The following is an 18,707-nucleotide window of genomic DNA, read 5'->3' as shown; positions in this document are numbered from 1 at the left end:
TAATTGTTTTTTTTTCACACAGGATTAAGAATATTTGCCCATTGTAACATTTCTGCAGCCCTAACATTTTTAATCAATAGGAGAAAAAAAAAGTATTTTCTACAGGAATCCTGATGAAAAATTGTGCTTTTAACACATACAAAAATAATTTGTTTATTATATATTTTTAGCCTTTGAAGCTGAATTAAATAGAGGTGCTAAAACAGCAAAATCTAAGTGCCAGCATCTGGTTTGCTATCTTGTTCTGTAATTGACAATGTAGTCTGAGTAGTGGCTGTGCACTTAAGACAGTTTATTGAAAGTGTTACCACGCAGCTGACCGTATTATATCTACTATATAGACTAAAACTTCTGGTCACACTAAAATATATCTGCTAATCACATAAAAACAGAAAAAAAAAAAAATAAGGGAAACAACACTAAAATTATAATTGAAGAAGAATCTGCTAGGACGTAGGTGCCTCCTTTATTGTTAAAAAAAAAAAAAAAAAAACTTTTAGAGAATTTTCCCCTTAGCCTATACCCAAAGGGCTGGGGGTCCTACAGCACCACTCTATATACTGGCAGAGGGGAGTTCATTATTTACCAGATGCATTCTTTACATACCGCCCTCTCTCCTTAGATAGGGTTCATTTCCAAAGCTGGTAATTTACGGTTAGATTTTCATTCAAGCATTCATAGAAAAATAGTTACTTAGAACATACTTTGTTGCTATCAACTAAGTCAACTCATTTTGTTCAAAAACCCTTAAAAATTCTTCCAGACCTGTTATTTGAATAAAATCTGAGATATAGTAAACAGGTTTCATTACAATATGTGTGACTTTTTCCAAATGAAAACCACATTCACAGGTAAAATTAAATTTATGTTCCTTCAAGATAATTTTTCCGTACTCCCCCCTTTTGAATATTCTAATCGAAAAAGGTCAAAAACCATTGCAAAATCAAATAAATATTGTGAAAAGAATTTTTTTTAACAAAATTCTACTAGTGTGAGGCCAGCTTGTGGCATACTGCCAACAGGGAGCAGGGCCTGTCTTGCTGGCCAGAAGGGAGTTATATACTGTATGTGCCAATATGTGTTCAAGCACGACTGTCTCTGAGCACCACAAACTGAAAATACTATTTATATATTTAAAGTAAATCAACCCATCCATCCATGTCTCCATGCTTTATTTTGTTGAGAAATTATGTTAAAAAAATAGCCTCCTAAAATTTCTAGCTGCGGCCATCTTGAGTAAGGGAAGATGATTCATCTAACATTTACTTCCTGGAATCCATCTGCCCGTAGCTCAGGCATGCTAGTTGGAGGGTGTGCTTAGCTGAGAAAGCCCCTCCTCTGTATGAAAGAAAAAAAATGCCCATAAAGACTCCTGGGTTGTATGGCATATTTTAGCTTAGGTTAGAAGCCAGGACGCATCTGAAGAAATCTAAAATGAAAAACATTTAAAACAAGTAAATATAATAAACCTTCATATCCATTTACTGATTCATCATAAAGATTAAAAATAGCTAATGTTTATTGAGTTGAGAGATGAGAGTTTTGTTCCACTTTTACATTGTTTACCCCTACTAAATAAATCTATACAAAAAAATGAAAAATTTAATCATATAATTTTAGTAAAGTGGATTGGCTCAGGAATGGTTTTTCACAGGGAATCCAAGGGGATGTTGGGAACAAATGTCACAGTACATTAGAAGTAGAAATGGGGAATTAAGCAAAAATAATGTTCCTTTCAGGGGGGTCAGGTAACACATTTGGGCACATAGTTATCTCCCCTCCCAGGCTTTAAAGGCTAAATTCCCCTTAAAAAAAATAAATAAATAAATAAATAAATGCACATATTTTTTCAGGGAAGAACATTTGCATTTATTTATTTTTTCTGGAGCCGTTAGAACATTGCATTGGAGATCAGCAGATTGTGGGTGCATTGCCAATATCCTGCAGACACCCAGTATAGCTGTCTGCCCATACCTATCGTACAGCAGACAGTAAGTGGAGAGCCAGAAGATCAATGATCTATTAGAGTGCTCACCAGCGCCCCATGGTGGCAGACAGTAATTGTAGTTTATTTATTCACAGATCACTGTGAATTTTTGATTTGGCCATGTGGGCGGAGCCCTGCACAGCCACACTCTTTTTAAATTGTGAAATCCGGTACAGGAAGAAGATCCCCCACCTGCTGTCACAGCACGGGATTGGAGGGGTGCAAGCAGCTGCTCTTTGGTAACATGTTACATCCTAAATACGAGTGTAATATGTAACATGTTACCAAAGGTGAACTTATCCTTAAAAATAGATGGTGTTGTATGGTACTTGATTTTTATGGTTAGAAGCAGGGGCAAATGTATTGGGAGTATGGTTTCGGAAACTCCAGTAAACTCTTATTGGATATATAGTGTGTATGCCTCTAAGTTTTAGTGTGCCAACATCCCTGGTTAGAAATCCATAGGTATTTGGTTCCTCAGGCCTGAGGAACCAAATACCTATTGGCAGGGGCAAATGTATAACTATTTTTTTTCAAATTATAACAGGTGGCAAAGGGATGAGTAGCGTTGAGGTGGTTTGGAGGGACATGTGACTATATTTTGTATTTTTTTTTGAACTGTGTTAGCACTTGAAATTGCAAATTGCAGAAGCAGCCTATCTTATCCAGTGCTGAAAAGGTTTACTGAGCACTGACAGCTGACAATTGACCAAGAGAGAGGAGAAAGGGGCGGCGGTGGGGGTAGGGTGGCAAGCAGCTAACTTTTTACCCGTGCACTTAACTTTCATTACAGCTTACACTTTAGTAGCACACATTTTGTAATATTGACTAATTTTCACTGCATAAACTTTCAATGCAAAGCTTTAGAACATTTGGCAATACAAAACTATGTTAAATAATTTAACATGTACAGATATATTTTTGGAAGTTCAATGCAGACTTTGCATGGTACAAAGAAATATGTCATTTTTGGGTAGGAGTAGAAGAAAATACAATATACAATACAGTATAGTTTGATTTTAAGGACTGTAAAATTAAAAATAAATCAATAACAGGAAAAACTAGAATTAACAATACTTGTAAAACATAAATGTTATAATATACAGTAAATTATACTGTCCCTTTTATCCTACTTTTTTCAAATGAAATGTAACAGTTTAAAATCTAGAATCATCTCTCTAATTACAATTGTAAATTAAAATGTTTGTATATCCATGCACCAGGTGCTCATGTTAGGTAAGAACACTTTGGTCCTTTTTCAGACACACCACTTCAACAAAAAGGCAACCCCATTTCTTGGCATTTACCATTTTGACAATGAAAAGTAAAAGGGGAGGCTTGGAGGGAACGCGCTGTTTAGAGAGTAAAGGCCCGTACACACGTACCGATCGTCGGCATACAAACGTCGGTGGACGAAGGATCTGCCGATTGTACGCGTGTTAGTATGGTGCCTCCGACAGATGTCTGCGCACAATCCGCGGACAAAAGTCTTTCGTGCAAACATGAAAATATTTGTATGCCGACACCAGAACGGACGATTGTTCGCCTGTCAGTACACAATTCGGCCGACAGACCGCAGATTTGCAAGACTGGGCATGCTCAGAAAATAGAAAACACAGGGAAAGTTAACCATTACATGACATCACTTCTGCAGTCGGCGGACAAAATTCTTGTGCTGTCCTTGTGCTGTCTTTGCACTTTTCAGCAGACACCGACATCCCGGGGAGAAAAGAGGAACATTTGTAAGCCGACCATCGGTACGTGTGTACGGGGCTTAAAGGCCCGTACACACGTACCGATCGTCGGCATACAAACGTCGGTGGACGAAGGATCTGCCGATTGTACGCGTGTTAGTATGGTGCCTCCGACAGATGTCTGCGCACAATCCGCGGACAAAAGTCTTTCGTGCAAACATGAAAATATTTGTATGCCGACACCAGAACGGACGATTGTTCGCCTGTCAGTACACAATTCGGCCGACAGACCGCAGATTTGCAAGACTGGGCATGCTCAGAAAATAGAAAACACAGGGAAAGTTAACCATTACATGACATCACTTCTGCAGTCGGCGGACAAAATTCTTGTGCTGTCCTTGTGCTGTCTTTGCACTTTTCAGCAGACACCGACATCCCGGGGAGAAAAGAGGAACATTTGTAAGCCGACCATCGGTACGTGTGTACGGGGCTTAAGGGTAAACTGAATGGAACTAGGTCGTTGGATCTGGCATGCGGGTTCCAGCAGGTGAACACATTCAAACATATTGCTCTTTAGGGCATACATATGGTGCCCGTGAGCCGGCTGCAGGGTAACAGAAGGTAGACTCTGGTGCCTGTCGGGCTTGTGAGTCCTGCATGAAGAATGAAAGTGGCACATAACCAGGATGTAACTGATCCAAGTAGTCCTCCTCGTGGGAGCAGCAATTATTCAGGTACTCGTGACCGGCCAAAATGTCCGTGCAATGTTCTCCATACATCTGCAGGAACAATTAAAAAACAGTGATCAACATTTATTTGGCAATAAACATACATTTTTAATCAAAACTTATGGGAAAAACATTTCCAACTTTCTTGCTTCAAATGGATATTGGAGAGGAGTGTTCCCATCCCTTTTTGTTTTGTAATGTTGGTAAGGAGAATACTAAAATTTATTTTCAAGGTTACCTAATAAGACAAAGTGCAAAGAACCATAAAAACGGAAGTGCAGTAACTATAGCAACAAGATCTCACCTTTTACCTTCGATCATTTTCAAGTTGTCAAAGCAAAAAAAAAAGATGTTGATTTGTGGTAATAGGTTACTACGCCTTCTCTTTTTAAATAAGCTCGCAGGATACTTATCTCCTATATGGAATTGGTTTAAAAAGATATTACTTCTGCTTTAGAATTTTAAGCATTGTATAGAAAACTATATTTTTACCATTATCTGCCACATTTCCTTGGTTTATTAAAAGATGTAATTTTTCTTACTACGGGTTTGAGATGTTAGTCATTAAATTTGGGATGGTCCATTTATCTTGCTGATTAGCCTCAAAGTTCCCTGATAAATCGTATTTGCTGGAGAAAATGTAATACTGAAACAAATCAGAAGACAGTTTTAACCTGTCTAGTTACACTTAATACTGCCAACAGGGTGTGGAAAGCCCTGGAAGCAAGCATCTATTTCCTAATTAATGGACTGTATATTAGTTTACAGCGATGGTGCAGGAATAAAGGACCAACATGTAGGAAGGTGCAGTCTGTACTCCCCACTGTAGGTGGCACTCGACTGAAGCGACAATGCAGGAGGGGAAGGAAGTCGCAAGGAACTTGGTTTCTCTATGCCTTTATGCGGTCAACTGGGGGAACAGCTGTCTAATTAGACGCTGATACCCCCGTAACCTCAGTGGCCATCTTAGGTCTTGGCAGTGTCTATTTAAGACACTTGCCCCCGGGTATGGAACACATTTTGCGAGTAGCCAAAATTAGAGACAGGTTCCCTGTCTGACAGGGAAAGAGCTTAGAGACCGGGAAAGGCTCTGGAAGAGGAGGGACAGTGCAGGGACTATGTCTACCTCCTTTAAGCAAGCCTGCCTTTTGGGTGTGAACTAGGCCAGAACACATTCCGCACCTCATTGCAGATGCTGTCGGCATCTTCAAAGTCTACAGACTGCTGTTACAGTTCATAAGTGGCTCCAAATGGTTGTGCCTACCTGCCGGGCCTAGTTGGAACTTTTCATAATATATTATTCTGTGCCCGCTACACCACGCTGCACCTTGCTCTCAAATATCATGTTTATAGGCTTCACACACAGGTATTCACCTACATGACCAATTTCTTCACTGCTAAATCTTTGGTAGGAGTTCTGAATTCCATTAATCGTTGCCTCATAATGACTTTAGATGCCAATGAAGACATTATTTCCTGTTAGCATAATTACCAATGTGGCATAATGCAAATACAACGTGAGGGCTTGTACCTGGGCTCTGCAGCTCTGTATCAATGAATACAATTCAGCATATGGCAAAGAAACAGATATGGTCCCTCTGATTTAAAGCCTAATCTTTTTGGAAGTTTTGGATAGAATAGGGAAAAATAGAAAATGATTTTAAGTCTAATTTCTATCTGTGATCGATCTGGGGGGATTTTCTGTCACTGTGACATCGGGACAAGAAAGGAGGAGTCACTGTCACAGGGATAGGAAAGTACAGATATCAGTAAGAAGGATGACAAAAATTTCTTCCCTACTCAATTTAAAATGTGGTTTTGTTTTTATTTGTGTCCCCTTTTAAAGAGCTTTCCTATCACTTTGTTTTTTAATGGGAAATGAGAGGAAATCTCCCCAAAAACCACAGGGAAAGCAATAAATATATGAAAGAGGAGATAACCCTTTCTCATTATATCAAAACAAAATAAGAAGTTTTCCCTGGGGTTTGCAAACCACAGAAATCACTTTTGCACAGTGCCTCCAGCTGAGGAGAACTATGGTAAATAATAAACTACAGCTAGATGGCAGAATCCAATTATTCTCTATCTTTAATTAGACAGCTGAAAGAAAATTTGCAAAAGGAGGTATGCATGCACTGTATGTGCCTGCTGTGCATGCCTGTGGATTCCTGATCATTAAACACAATCCTAAATTATATAAAGAAAACACATTCATTATTGTCAGCCTCTAAATAATCTACAAAATGAAAATGAAGACAACTGACATCCAAATGGTGTGATATAAGTGTTTTATCAAAGTACCAAGTAAAGACAGAGGTGGGAATAGTTAATTTACTTATGTTTAGCAACTCCAACACATCACTTCTGTAATAGTTTTCTATTTACAGGTTGGGAGCAGGTTGTGGAATAAGTGAATAAGTGAAAAACTGCAAAGCAGAATAAAGGATTTCAGGCTATGCATGAACTGCTGTTGCCCAGAAATAAAAACGTATTGGTCAGCCTTGCTAGGATTTTAAAAAGTGTTCTGTTCCTGGTAATCATAGCTCCCAACTGTCCCTGATTTTGAGGGACTGTCCATCATTTGGAACAAAGTACCTCTGTCCCTCTTCCCTCCTCATTTGTCCCTCATTTTGGTCTGATCTATATCGTTTTATATAAAATGCACTATTTATTTATCAAAAAGAGTTTCCCAGTGCTAAATCTTTTATCCAATTTATGAATTGCTGCATTTGTAAATTCCAAAAGCCAATATAAAGGAATATTATGGTAAAAAAGCAGTTGTGGGTTTAACCAATATTTTTTTTTTTTTTTATAATTCTCTTTTAAGGGGGGCGAGGCAGGAGGTGTGTCCTATGCTTACATACTTTTGCTAATAGGTGTCCCTCATTCCCATCTCAGAAAGTTGGGAGGTATGCTGGTAATGTCTGTACAAACCAGATGAATAGTCATTTTTATCTGCTTCTTCCTGTTGAATACAACCTTTTGAGATAGAAACGAGAGATACCTATCAGCAAATGTATGTAGGCGTTGGACACACCCCCTGACACAACCCCTCAAAGGAGAATTATACAAAATATATATTAGTTAAACCCACAAGTGCTTTTTTTTACCACTATTCTTCCTTAATACTTGCTTTTTTTCACAAATGCAACAAGTTAGAAATTGGATAAAAGGTGAAACAGTTTTTGAAAGATAAATAGTGCATTTTTTTTACAACTATATAGATCAGACTAAAATGAGGGACAGATGAGGAGGAAACAGGCACAGATGGACTTTTATCCAAATCAGGGACAGTCCCTCAAAATCAGATACAGTTGGTAGGTATGCAACTAAAACAGGTAAATGGCTATCTAGTGAGTTTGCCAGAACACATGTTCCAAGTTGGACTCCTGCGACCACTAGACGCTTCTGAAGGCCACTCTCTGTTCTAGTCTAGCCCCGATTATTGCAGCACAGGTATGTGACAAGAGCTTGCCTTACAGGATGCATACCATGCTTCAATCTTCACTGGATTAATTCACTGGCAGTTACAAGCAGAGGTATCTGCAACTGCATAGCAGTTCTCCATGGCCCAGTCATTGTATGCTTGCCAATAAAGGGGACCTGAAAATATACCTGTGTTGCTTAAAATACAAGAAGGATCCCTGAAAGACTCTTGACTTTCAGTCACATTTAAAGTCACCTTCTATGTTTTGGCTTACCCAGACACATTCTTTCTCCTAAGCTACCAAGGATAAGGATGACATAGACAACTACATATCTTGGAGGATTAGATATATCATATTAAAACAAAACAGGTCAGTGAAACTTGCTACACTGAAGCAATCCTTCACACAGAATATAGTTTTGTCACAAATAGGGTGGATTCTTTAAGATGACCAAAGAAAGGTGTTACTGAGCTACCTGACCAAATACGCCCCTACACTTCACTTCCCAGAATCGACTTTGTGAAAAGATTAAATAACATTCTTTGAAAAACTATGTAGAGGGGGTCAGTGTCACCCCCTTCATAATAGAGGGGTCAGTTTTACCCCCTTCATAATACAGGAGCCCCCCTTAGGGACACCCATTAGATTAGAGTCTTCCTCATATCCATGCCCCCCCCCCTTACAGACCCCCATCAGATCAGAGCCCCTTTATATCTGTGTCCCCTCTCATAGACCCCCGTTAGGTCAGAGTCCCCTTATATTGGGGCTCTCCTTAGAGACGCTAAAAAACATAAAATTGAAAAAAAAATGCAGTGCAACCTTGTCCTATAATTATGTTAATTCATATGTGAAAAAAATATTGTGAATGATAGTGAAAACCCCAAGGGTAATCTAAGTATTAATATACTCCAAACCTATTCAAACTTATATACTGTGAAATCTTGATACACATAATACTATAGGAATAGTGGTGGAAACCTCCAATCCATTCCAAAATGCTAATATCCAACTCAAAAGGACTTTAAAAAGATGTTATGGGTGTATTAATACTTGCATCCACCATCATTCACAATTATTTTTGCACATATAAATTAATATAAATATCAGGGGAGGTGCATTTTTTTAACTGTGGGAAGACATATCAGTGCTAGCAGCCCAACGTTAAGTTTATTTACCAAGTTTTTAATTTTTTTTTTATATTATATATCAGAGCCTTCTTAAATCAGTGACCCCCCCCCTTAGAGACCACCCGTTGATCTCTTTAAGGGGGGTGCTGATATAAGGGGACTCTAATCAAATGGGGGGGTCTCTAAGGGGGATGCTAATATAAAGGGACTCTGATCTAATAGAGTCTCTAAGGGGAGGTGCTGATATAAAGTGACTCTGATATAATAGGAGGGCCCCAAGAGGGTGCTGATATAAGAAAACTCTGATCTAATGGGCAGAGGGTCTGTAAAGGGGGATGCTGACTGCTAATCTAATGGTTGACACCCCAGATGATGTCTACTTAGACGAAACACGTCGGGTCTACTGCAAATGCCATTTTTTATCTACTTGTACAAGCCTTATACCATCAAGTCTGTGTAAGTGTGTTTCTTCTTTTTACCATTAAATGTCTTAAAAGATACACACTGTGTGAGCTTTTTATTTTTTGTGGCTATAGCATTCCTTTGGAAAATTGAGCCATTGATCTTTGGATATTATATTGGTATCAAGTCCATCTATATCTTAGAAACCTGAATGACCCAAAAGGTGTATACTTTATTGGGTCCACTACATCTGGTAAGCCTTTATTACAGTTGCCCTGTTGGTGATGGCCATGCACCTGAATTCACAATTGAAGACTTATCAGCACCTTTGCACGTCTATGGTGAAATCTGTGGACTTATTGCTATGATGAGCAGTTTGCATTAACAACATCAGCCACTTTATCACCCATTCACTTACATATATATATATATATATATATATATATATGTGTGTTTTTTTATGATTTTGTGGTCCATATATAATTTTGCACTTTATTGCTTAGTACTGCAGTAATTTTGTAGTCCATATACATCTTTGCACTTTATGTATTGAAGTACTTAGATACTTTATAAGTTGCACATTTTAGCACTGTTATTATGTGATCTTGCACATTTTAGCACTGTTATTATGCGATTTTGCACATAGTTTATGCACTTTATTTTTGGCTAACATATATTTATATGCATAAGCACTATTGCACTTTATAACACAATCTAACAGCGCTGCAAATTTTTGCTTTCCTATAGTTTTCACAAATTGTCATTTGCTGTTGCTGGCTGCTGTATATTTAAGGTTGTCGCAGTATATATTACAACCAAAACCTGTAGATATATGACATTTAGGGCATTGGTGGTCACGATCAGGTCTGAAACGTGCTAAGCGTGTTGAGGTGAGATATGCCCTATGTACAATATAAAGTTGGGTAAGGCAGTCAGAGATTTTGGGTGAAACATTTTTACAGGAGTCTAATACCTCTTACCATTCCTCATCCTCATTAGCCTCTATAACTCTCAATGTTACAAACAACCATTGGAACTTATAGTGCTATTTGTACTACTAAAAATGATATGCAAAACACAAGGGCAAAATGTAATAATCCATTAAAGTGTTTTTTCTCCAATGCCAGAAGTCTGCCAAGCCAAATAGGGGAGTTGGAAGCTTCGGGGCATGAAGATAAGTATGATTTAATTGGTATTGCTGAATCTTGGCTTCATTCTTTACATGACTAGGCTATTAATATTCCTGGCTACGCACTTTTTTGGACAGACAGGGTAAAAAGGGAAGGTGGCGATGTCTGTCTCTATGTGAGAAGTGATCTCAAAGCAAGTGTGAAAGAGGACCTAGCTGAGCTGAGCTGAGCCAAAAATATTTAGACAGAATAAAGGTAGATAAAGCACCTGGACCGGATGGCATCCACCCACAGATCCTAAAATATTCGAGCTCTGTCATTTCAAAGCCATTGTTTTAATTTTTAGGGACTCGTTAATGACTGGAATAGTACCACTGGATTGGCATGTAAAAACAAAACAATGGCTTGTATAAGGTATCAATCACGACTGAGAATGTGACAAGTGGAAGTCCTCCAAAACCCGACACATTTTAGGTATGATCATCTTTCTTCAGGGGTGTATAGATGGAGTATTGTGATTTCCAGGTGAATGTTCAAGGCGGCAAGATGGCCGTGTACAGTAGAATGCCGTAAGGGGTAAACAAGAGAAAGACTGTACAAAAGAGTAATGTGGATGACACTGCCAACAGGATGGTGCTGCTCACTGACAGGCAGCAGGTGGAAGGTACCACTGATCCTCGGGGGTCTCACAAGGATCCCAAAGTAGACGGTCAAGGTGTTGTCCCTCAACAAGCACTGTTAGGGTGCCTGTATCAAGGACTTTGAAATGTATGTAGTAATTTCTTAAAGGAATCAGATATTAAATGGCATGGTAACACTAGCCCAAACTTGAGAGAAAGAAAACAGCATGTATCTCTGTATATATGTCCAATATCCAGTATCTATGAGGAGTATAATCAGGCAAGTGGTGGAGCCAAAATCTGACCTGTCTGTTGACCCCAGAAGGCATGATGTCACCATATGCCAGTCTTTTCATCTATAATACTCTTTTTGGTGGAACATAAGCTGGCCATAGATGGATAAAAATTTGGCTGGCCCAGCAAGGCCCGGACAAATTTCAATCCATCTATGGCTCTACCTGCTGGACAGAGATTTTCTGTTCATTTTTGTTTGATCAGCCGGCTGGCTCAAAAGGAAACTATCATTTAATGGATAGCTATATGTATTAGGCTTCCAATAAGCTCAATCTTCCTGTTTACCTTTTTTTGGATATGACAGGACAGGAGACAGAAGATATTATAAAATGTATTTTACACCTAATTGTGTGGTAGGTTAGGATCATATTTCTCAGCAAAAAGGATATGAGGTGGAAGTGACCATCTCAGAAAGGTTGCACAGACACTGGGCTCACAAGGTAAAAGGTGCATCAAAAACTTTATTAAGGTGGTAGAATGCAAAGAAGGCATTAAATACAAAAATTACTAAAACAACTATACACAAATGCGTAAGTCATCCGTGGTGTTGGTATGACCCTGGAGACCTGTGTGGGTGGAGAATTGCTGTGTGGCAGCACTACCCAAGCCAAGGTTTACAAGGATTTATGCCTATATCTAAGAAAGGTCTATTATAAGTTGCTGTACTCCGTTGATGAGACGGTTGCTGGTAATGACAATGTGTTAGGCCCAGCTGATCAAGAGGCACTTGACATCTTAAATTCGCTCCTTGAGAAGACTGAATCTGGAGATGATGAATCCCAAGAATATTTATAGGGCCTCAGAAGAGCCAACATCACTATCCGATCGACCGCCATGCCCAAATTTTGCAGTAACAAGTGGTTGAATATATTTCTCACTCTGGTCGAGGAGAACCTTAAAATGGGATTGGTCACCTCCAGATAATCTTTCCAATGACGAAAGAAGTGCCCTCAGTGAGCTTAGACAGGCCAGGGACTTAGTCATCAAAAAGAGTGATAAGGGTGGGAACGTAATGCTACTCTCGGAGGCGATGTACGAGGGGGAAGCAATGAGATTGCTCTCTGATATACAAACCTATGAAAAAATCCGGCAAAATCCCTTTCCAAATGTGGTTAGTAAACTAAATGAGAAGTTAAATTTTGCAAGAGAGGCCGGCCTAATACCTGAAAAAGAAAAAAGATTTTTAAGAGTCTCTAACTATAACACTCCCACTTTTTATATCATTCCTAAGATCCATAAAAACCCACTAGAACCACCAGGGAGACCAATTGTCTCGGCGGTGGGAGGCCCCCTAGAAAAGGTGGGGAAATACTTGGATTCTCTTATAAAAAAACTGGTCCTGGACTTACCCTCCTACATCAGAGACACCGGCGATGTACTCAACAAGATACGTGATCTGCATTTTGAAGGAGAAGTGCTCCTAGTGGGCATAGATGTTGAGTATTTATATACATCTATACCTAACAACTGGGGTATCTTAGCTGTCTACCACTTTTTAGAAAAAAAGTTTCCTCTAAATGGTGCACAGAATGAATTTCTGGTGGAAATTTTGGACTTTGCACTATCCAATAACTTTTTTCAATTCGTGGGCCAGTATTTCCAACAAGTGAGGGGCACGGCAATGGGGGCACCTTGGGCCCTCTCCTATGCCTGCCTACACCTCGGACTCTGGGAGGAGGAGGCGGTGTGCACCTCATCTATGTACCACAGCCATGCCTTGATGTGGCTGAGGTACATAGACGATGTGTTCATGGTCTGGAACGGTACTCCGCTACAACTTGAGATCTTTATGGATGAACTAAACATGAATAGTCATAATATTCATCTTACGTACACTATGGACAAAAACCAGATTTCATTCCTGGATCTCAATATCTGCCTAGAAAATGGTAAGTTAATAACATCCACCTTTAGAAAGAAAACAGCAGCCAACACCTTGCTGAGGGCGGATAGCTCGCATCCAGAACCTCTAAAGAAAGGGATCCCAGTAGGACAATTTGTTAGATTAAAACGAAACTGTTTCAAATATAGTGACTATTTATCAGAAGCAAAAAAATTGTTCCGAGAGCGGGGGTACTCCCATCGTACCCTCCGTAAGGCCAAACGGAAGGCTGGACAAAAAACAAGGGACCAACTCCTCACCCCTCACTTAAATATCAATATCAACAAAAACACAACAGCTCCACCTCGATGGATTACTAGATTTGGTAACCAATGGCAGGGTCTCAGGGAAATACTAGGACGACATTGGCACATCTTACAAAAAACAGATAGATTAAAAAACATCGTAGGCCCTAAACCATTAATGGTGGCAAAAAGGGCGAAAAACCTTGGGGACCACCTTGTACATTCAAAGACCAATTCACAAAGAAATTGGTTAACAGATCTACCAAGACTAAAAGGAATGTTCCCCTGCGGGCATTGTCATATCTGTGAGCATGTAGAAAAAACAACCTCCTTCACCGACTCCTCCGGTACCAAGAAATACAATATAACTTCATTCATTAACTGTGGCACGTCACGTCTTCTCTATCAAATCAAATGTCCGTGTAATAAGCTATACGTCGGCAAGACTAAGAGGTCGCTCCGCATTAGGATAGGAGAACACCTAAAAAGCATTAGGTTAAAAGAGGAAACCCCAATTGCTCAACATTTCATCGAGAAACATGACGGTAATCTGAAGGGGCTTAAGGTAAAAGGTTTCTGGGCGCTTAATATCTCAGCACCTCAAGGGGATTTTGACAAAGTATTATTACGTCAAGAAAAAGCTTGGACTTAATAATGAATTAAGTCTGAAAATCTTTCTTGACCCCTAGTTGTCACTCTTAGGGGGGGGGCCCAAACGATGGTTTTCCTTGATAAAGTAATGTCCCACATTATTCTACGGACCTCTTCCACCATAAGGGATACCTTAAGGCCGTTAATCATGGGGAGACAACTAATACGTAGGGTCTCACAGATGTGTGGATATTTAGGTCCCTGCCACCATGGTTCCCCTAAATTTTTAAATAACTCTTGGTACCCTTTAATATGATATCCAGGGCATTTCCAAGACCATACTTTTAATCTTGGGTCAGATACATGGGGCAAGGTGTTACCCATAGCGCGGGCCCTGGGGGCTCCTTCCCCTTCAGTACTAGTAGTGGGTTGACCACACGGGGCCATATGGCTTGTATGGTTATATGGCTAAACCCACAATCTAATTAAGAATTGAGCTGCAAAATGTGGCGGCTCAATAGCTAAGCATGTGTCCTTTCCTTTTTTGATACTGCTAAAGATGGTTCCCTCTGGCTCTAAGCCACTAATGTGGAGTGGTACTTGATACCTTTCCTTTTTTGCCATGGTCTCTGCTGTCTTGAGATAGCCTATATCTGTTTTGATAGGCTTTATATTCTATGATGCCCATTTAAAAACCAATGCCATTTTTCTTCTTCACAAACGAAAGGGAAATTAGTTCCCTTTATATTTAAATTTCCAAAACAGAAGTCAGTTTTATTAATCTACTACTATACTTGTATTCTATGTGGACTGGAACTACTACTATGAACAGGTAATATCCTGTCCATACCACTAGATGGCCTCCGACATGGCGCTGACTGGAGCCGTGAATGATTCTGTCCAATTAACCTAAGATCCTGGCTACTTAAACAGTGATCGTACAGCGCCATGACGTCCTGAGGAAGCATGCGTCAGCACGCGAAACGCGTCGACGTCATACGCCAGTGCTCCACCAACCCTGCAACACGTCCCTTGATCATGTTTGGACTGAATAGGACACCGTAGCTCAGCACGCTATGTCCAAACGGAGAGGCGGAGAGGCTTACTTCCGGGCCTCGGGATTGTATTCATTACAGCTACGAGGTGGGAGATCGTGCTTGAAATTAAGACGAAGGACGTCACAGCATGTCTGCAGCTCTACACCAACAAAGGGGATACCAGCCAGTGATCTGCTGAAGGAGCGGCAACAAGCGGGAATAGTGACGCCGAAGCAGACCGTTCTCTGGCAATGTGGAGGAGCTATCGGTAAGAAACTTTACCTACTATTAAGCGGGACAGCTTCCTGGCCACCACTGATTGGTGTTATATTTGCCCTTATTCCCATCATCCTCCATTGGAAATCCATTGGTGTCACGATCTATACCGCCCAGCAGGATCTACGGTCCCCCAACAGTGGAACTGTCCTTTGTTGATCTCATTACTGGTTCTCCCCCCACTCCTTCCCCACACCACCACTTCCCCTCCACCTCCCTCCTTGATCACCCCCTGGTTGATCCGAGAGTTGGATGTATCCAAGTGTTGCTGAGCAAACTCATTACGAGCATGCCGGATCCAGCATAAGGTGTCAAGACTGCTTAACCGCACAGACCCATTGAACTTATCAATGATGTTATATGGGCTCCAACGTACAGGTTACTAAGTGCACTACCTTTATCCTGTCTCTGTGATTTTGATATTCATATTTTTATGAACTGTGATGCTCTAATAACATGTCTACATCATAAGGAATCCTGGCGGTAATCTGTCCTCACAGTCATTTGCCATTGAACCCACAGCTACAGCATCTTAGCATTTTTCTAGCTAGCTACGGAGACTTGGTTCTCATTTTTTGGCATGCCTTGGCACTTTGACTTCCAAGGTTGGATGAAGTGATCGCTAGTTCTTGGCAACAGATCACTCCCAACCTGTGGAAGCCGTGCCACTAGGGTCAACGGGGAGGGTGAAGCATTGGCTTGGGTAGTGCTGCCACACAGCAATTCTCTACCCACACAGGTCTCCAGGGTCATACCAACACCACGGATGACTTACGCATTTGTGTATAGTTGTTTTAGTAATTTTTGTATTTAATGTCTTCTTTGCATTCTACCACCTTAATAAAGTTTTTGATGCACCTTTAACCTTGTGAGCCCCGTGTCTGTGCAACCTTTCTGAGATGATCACTTCCACCTCATATCCTTTTTGCTGATTAGTATTTTTTGGTTGCCTGAGGTTCCCGGTTATATTAACCGTTAAGGTATAGCTGACATTTTTTCAGACCCACTGATATAGTAAGGTCTGACGATCCCACTCACATCCTAGGTTTTAGCCAATTTCATAGGATCATATTTCCTATTCCTTTGAGTTTTCTAATTATGGCCCATTTTTTTGAGTTCCTTTATGTTTCCAATTTTTCAAATGTTTATACCATACTCTAGTTACTATGTCAGGAGATGAATATTGTTCAACATTTGTCTCAATAATATTACTTAGTTGCTCGTTCTAGAGATCAACATAGATAACTTGGCATTCTAATACCATTCAGTGTGGTTGATAAAAGAATTGAAGCATGTTCGCTTTGTAAAATAAATTTTCACTTAGCTTAGTATAGTAACCCCTTACCCTAAACTAGTGATAGGAGACCCCTGGGTGACTTAGAGAACTAGCAAAATCCTTCTTACAATGTCCAGATGACTGTACTACCAAGCTCCTCTGCGACACTCTTCAGAAAGTCCTCAGCCCAACTACATTGGGGTATCAACTCCAGCTCTAGCTTAGTTTCCAGGGCCCTCGACTCATGCTGGAACCAGACCTCCCACCAGGAGAAAGCCCCAAACCATACCTTTAAATGTAGCTCCTCAGAGATTAGCTGGATAAGATAAATATGAATAAGTCTTATAGTTGACCCTCTTGCACTGCTTACTGAATCATCTGTCCAGCAAAATCCAGAGCCAATCAATTCCCTGAACTTAGGGAAAAGCTGGAGAGCCCAGAAAAGATAAATAATAACTTAGCCTAGTTACAGCCCAGCCACAATGCACACTAACAGAATTTTCTTTCTATCATGCTTGAAGCCAGCACAGCTTTACATCATTCACAAAGTTTAGAAAAAAATTCACTATGCAAAGTGAAATTTGCTTTGAACATTTCTTATCACTTAAGTGAATCAACCCCACAACCCTGATTTATAGTGAACATTTCCATAGCATATTATAAACTAATATGCATTAGCCTGGCCCAAAGGATTTTGACAAGCAGCTCAACAGCTTTCCGGGCGATATCTCTCTGGATAGGGGATACGTGGATATAACACTTACTGGAGTAGCTGATGGGGGTGGACTGTGCAATATAAGTGCAACTTCATGGAAGTTTACTGTAGGTTACTCTATAAACCCCTACTCCTGGCTGCTGTAAACTTTGCTATTGAATAAAAATTTAGATACTAGGGTCTCAAGAATTAACCCTGAAATGCTATTTAAACCCAATTCTGGGCTGCTTTTAAATTCGCTCATGCAATGAGATCCCCCCTCCACACCATAGGTTAATGCTGAGCTCTAGATATAATTTTTATTGCATATGTAGCACCTTCCTAGTTAGGTTGCTACTAAATCAGGGCTCCATGATACAAGGTGAGCGAGCAATCTATCTGTTGGTGGAGGGCACTGTCACCTTAAGTGTTATGGGATCTCTTTCCACTTAAGTGGATCTTTGTGCTGCATTCTGGACTTTATGGCTACATTGTGAATTACATAATTTGGACTCATTGATCTGGATCTTTATGATATGCTATTTTGAAATTATTTTTTTTTCTTTTTCTTTATTTTTTTCATATACCAAAAAAAGATAAAATTGCATACAATTTGATATATTCATGCATTCATATTACAAAGAAGTAGAAAAAAGGATCCTTGTTCCCTTCTCCCTCACCCACCCCATCTCACCCCCTCCCACCTTTCCCTACTCCCTATTTTACCAATTACTCTATTTCTCCTACCACATTCTTTGCTTTCCTCCCTTCTCTCTTCCTCTTTCTATTTCTATCCAGCCCTTATCTCCACGTATTTCCTCGTTCTTTTGAATTATACCCATTTTTTCCAGGTGGTGATAAACCTCTCTAATTGATCTCTTTTTTTTGGTATTGCCCCCTTTGCTACATTCATCAAATGGGGTAATACCGTACTGCTATATTGCTTTATTGGAATGTTTGTTTTATGAAATAGGCATACCCATGGGTCATCTTTAATCTCTATATACATGATGTCCTTTATATACTGCTGGACTCTTTGGCAATACTCCTGTATCTTTGGGCACTCCCACTATAAATGCATCATTGTGCCCCTCTGATCACGCACAATGGGGATTTTTCTAATTGGTATTTATTTGCTTCCACAGGCGTTAAATACCACCTACCCGAATATTCATCTCTATCAAGTTTATATCTACCGCTATATTATGGACAGCCCTCATAACTTTACTCAATTGGTGCTCCTCCAAATGTGATCCTAATTCTTTCTCCCACTTTTCAATGAATGGCAGTATTCTC

The 18,707-nt window shown here is 40.0% G+C and overlaps 1 protein-coding gene across 1 annotated transcript in view; it reads right to left on the bottom strand.

The window, feature by feature from the left end:
• Window positions 1-4,174: 4,174 nt before the first annotated feature.
• Window positions 4,175-18,707, bottom strand: part of LOC309568773 (uncharacterized protein) — an 88,739-nt gene continuing 74,206 nt past the window's right edge. The window contains exon 4 of the mRNA XM_082274553.1: window positions 4,175-4,460. Within this exon, the coding sequence (XP_082130679.1) occupies window positions 4,239-4,460 (222 nt within the window). The 3' untranslated portion in view covers window positions 4,175-4,238. The remainder of the gene's footprint in view (window positions 4,461-18,707) is intronic.

Source organism: Pelophylax lessonae, assembly GCF_965119305.1.
Source record: "Pelophylax lessonae genome assembly, chromosome: 12".
NCBI lineage: Eukaryota > Metazoa > Chordata > Amphibia > Anura > Ranidae > Pelophylax > Pelophylax lessonae.
The sequence above is the reverse complement of the archived record's forward strand: the minus strand, read 5'-3'. Positions and strand labels throughout refer to the sequence as shown.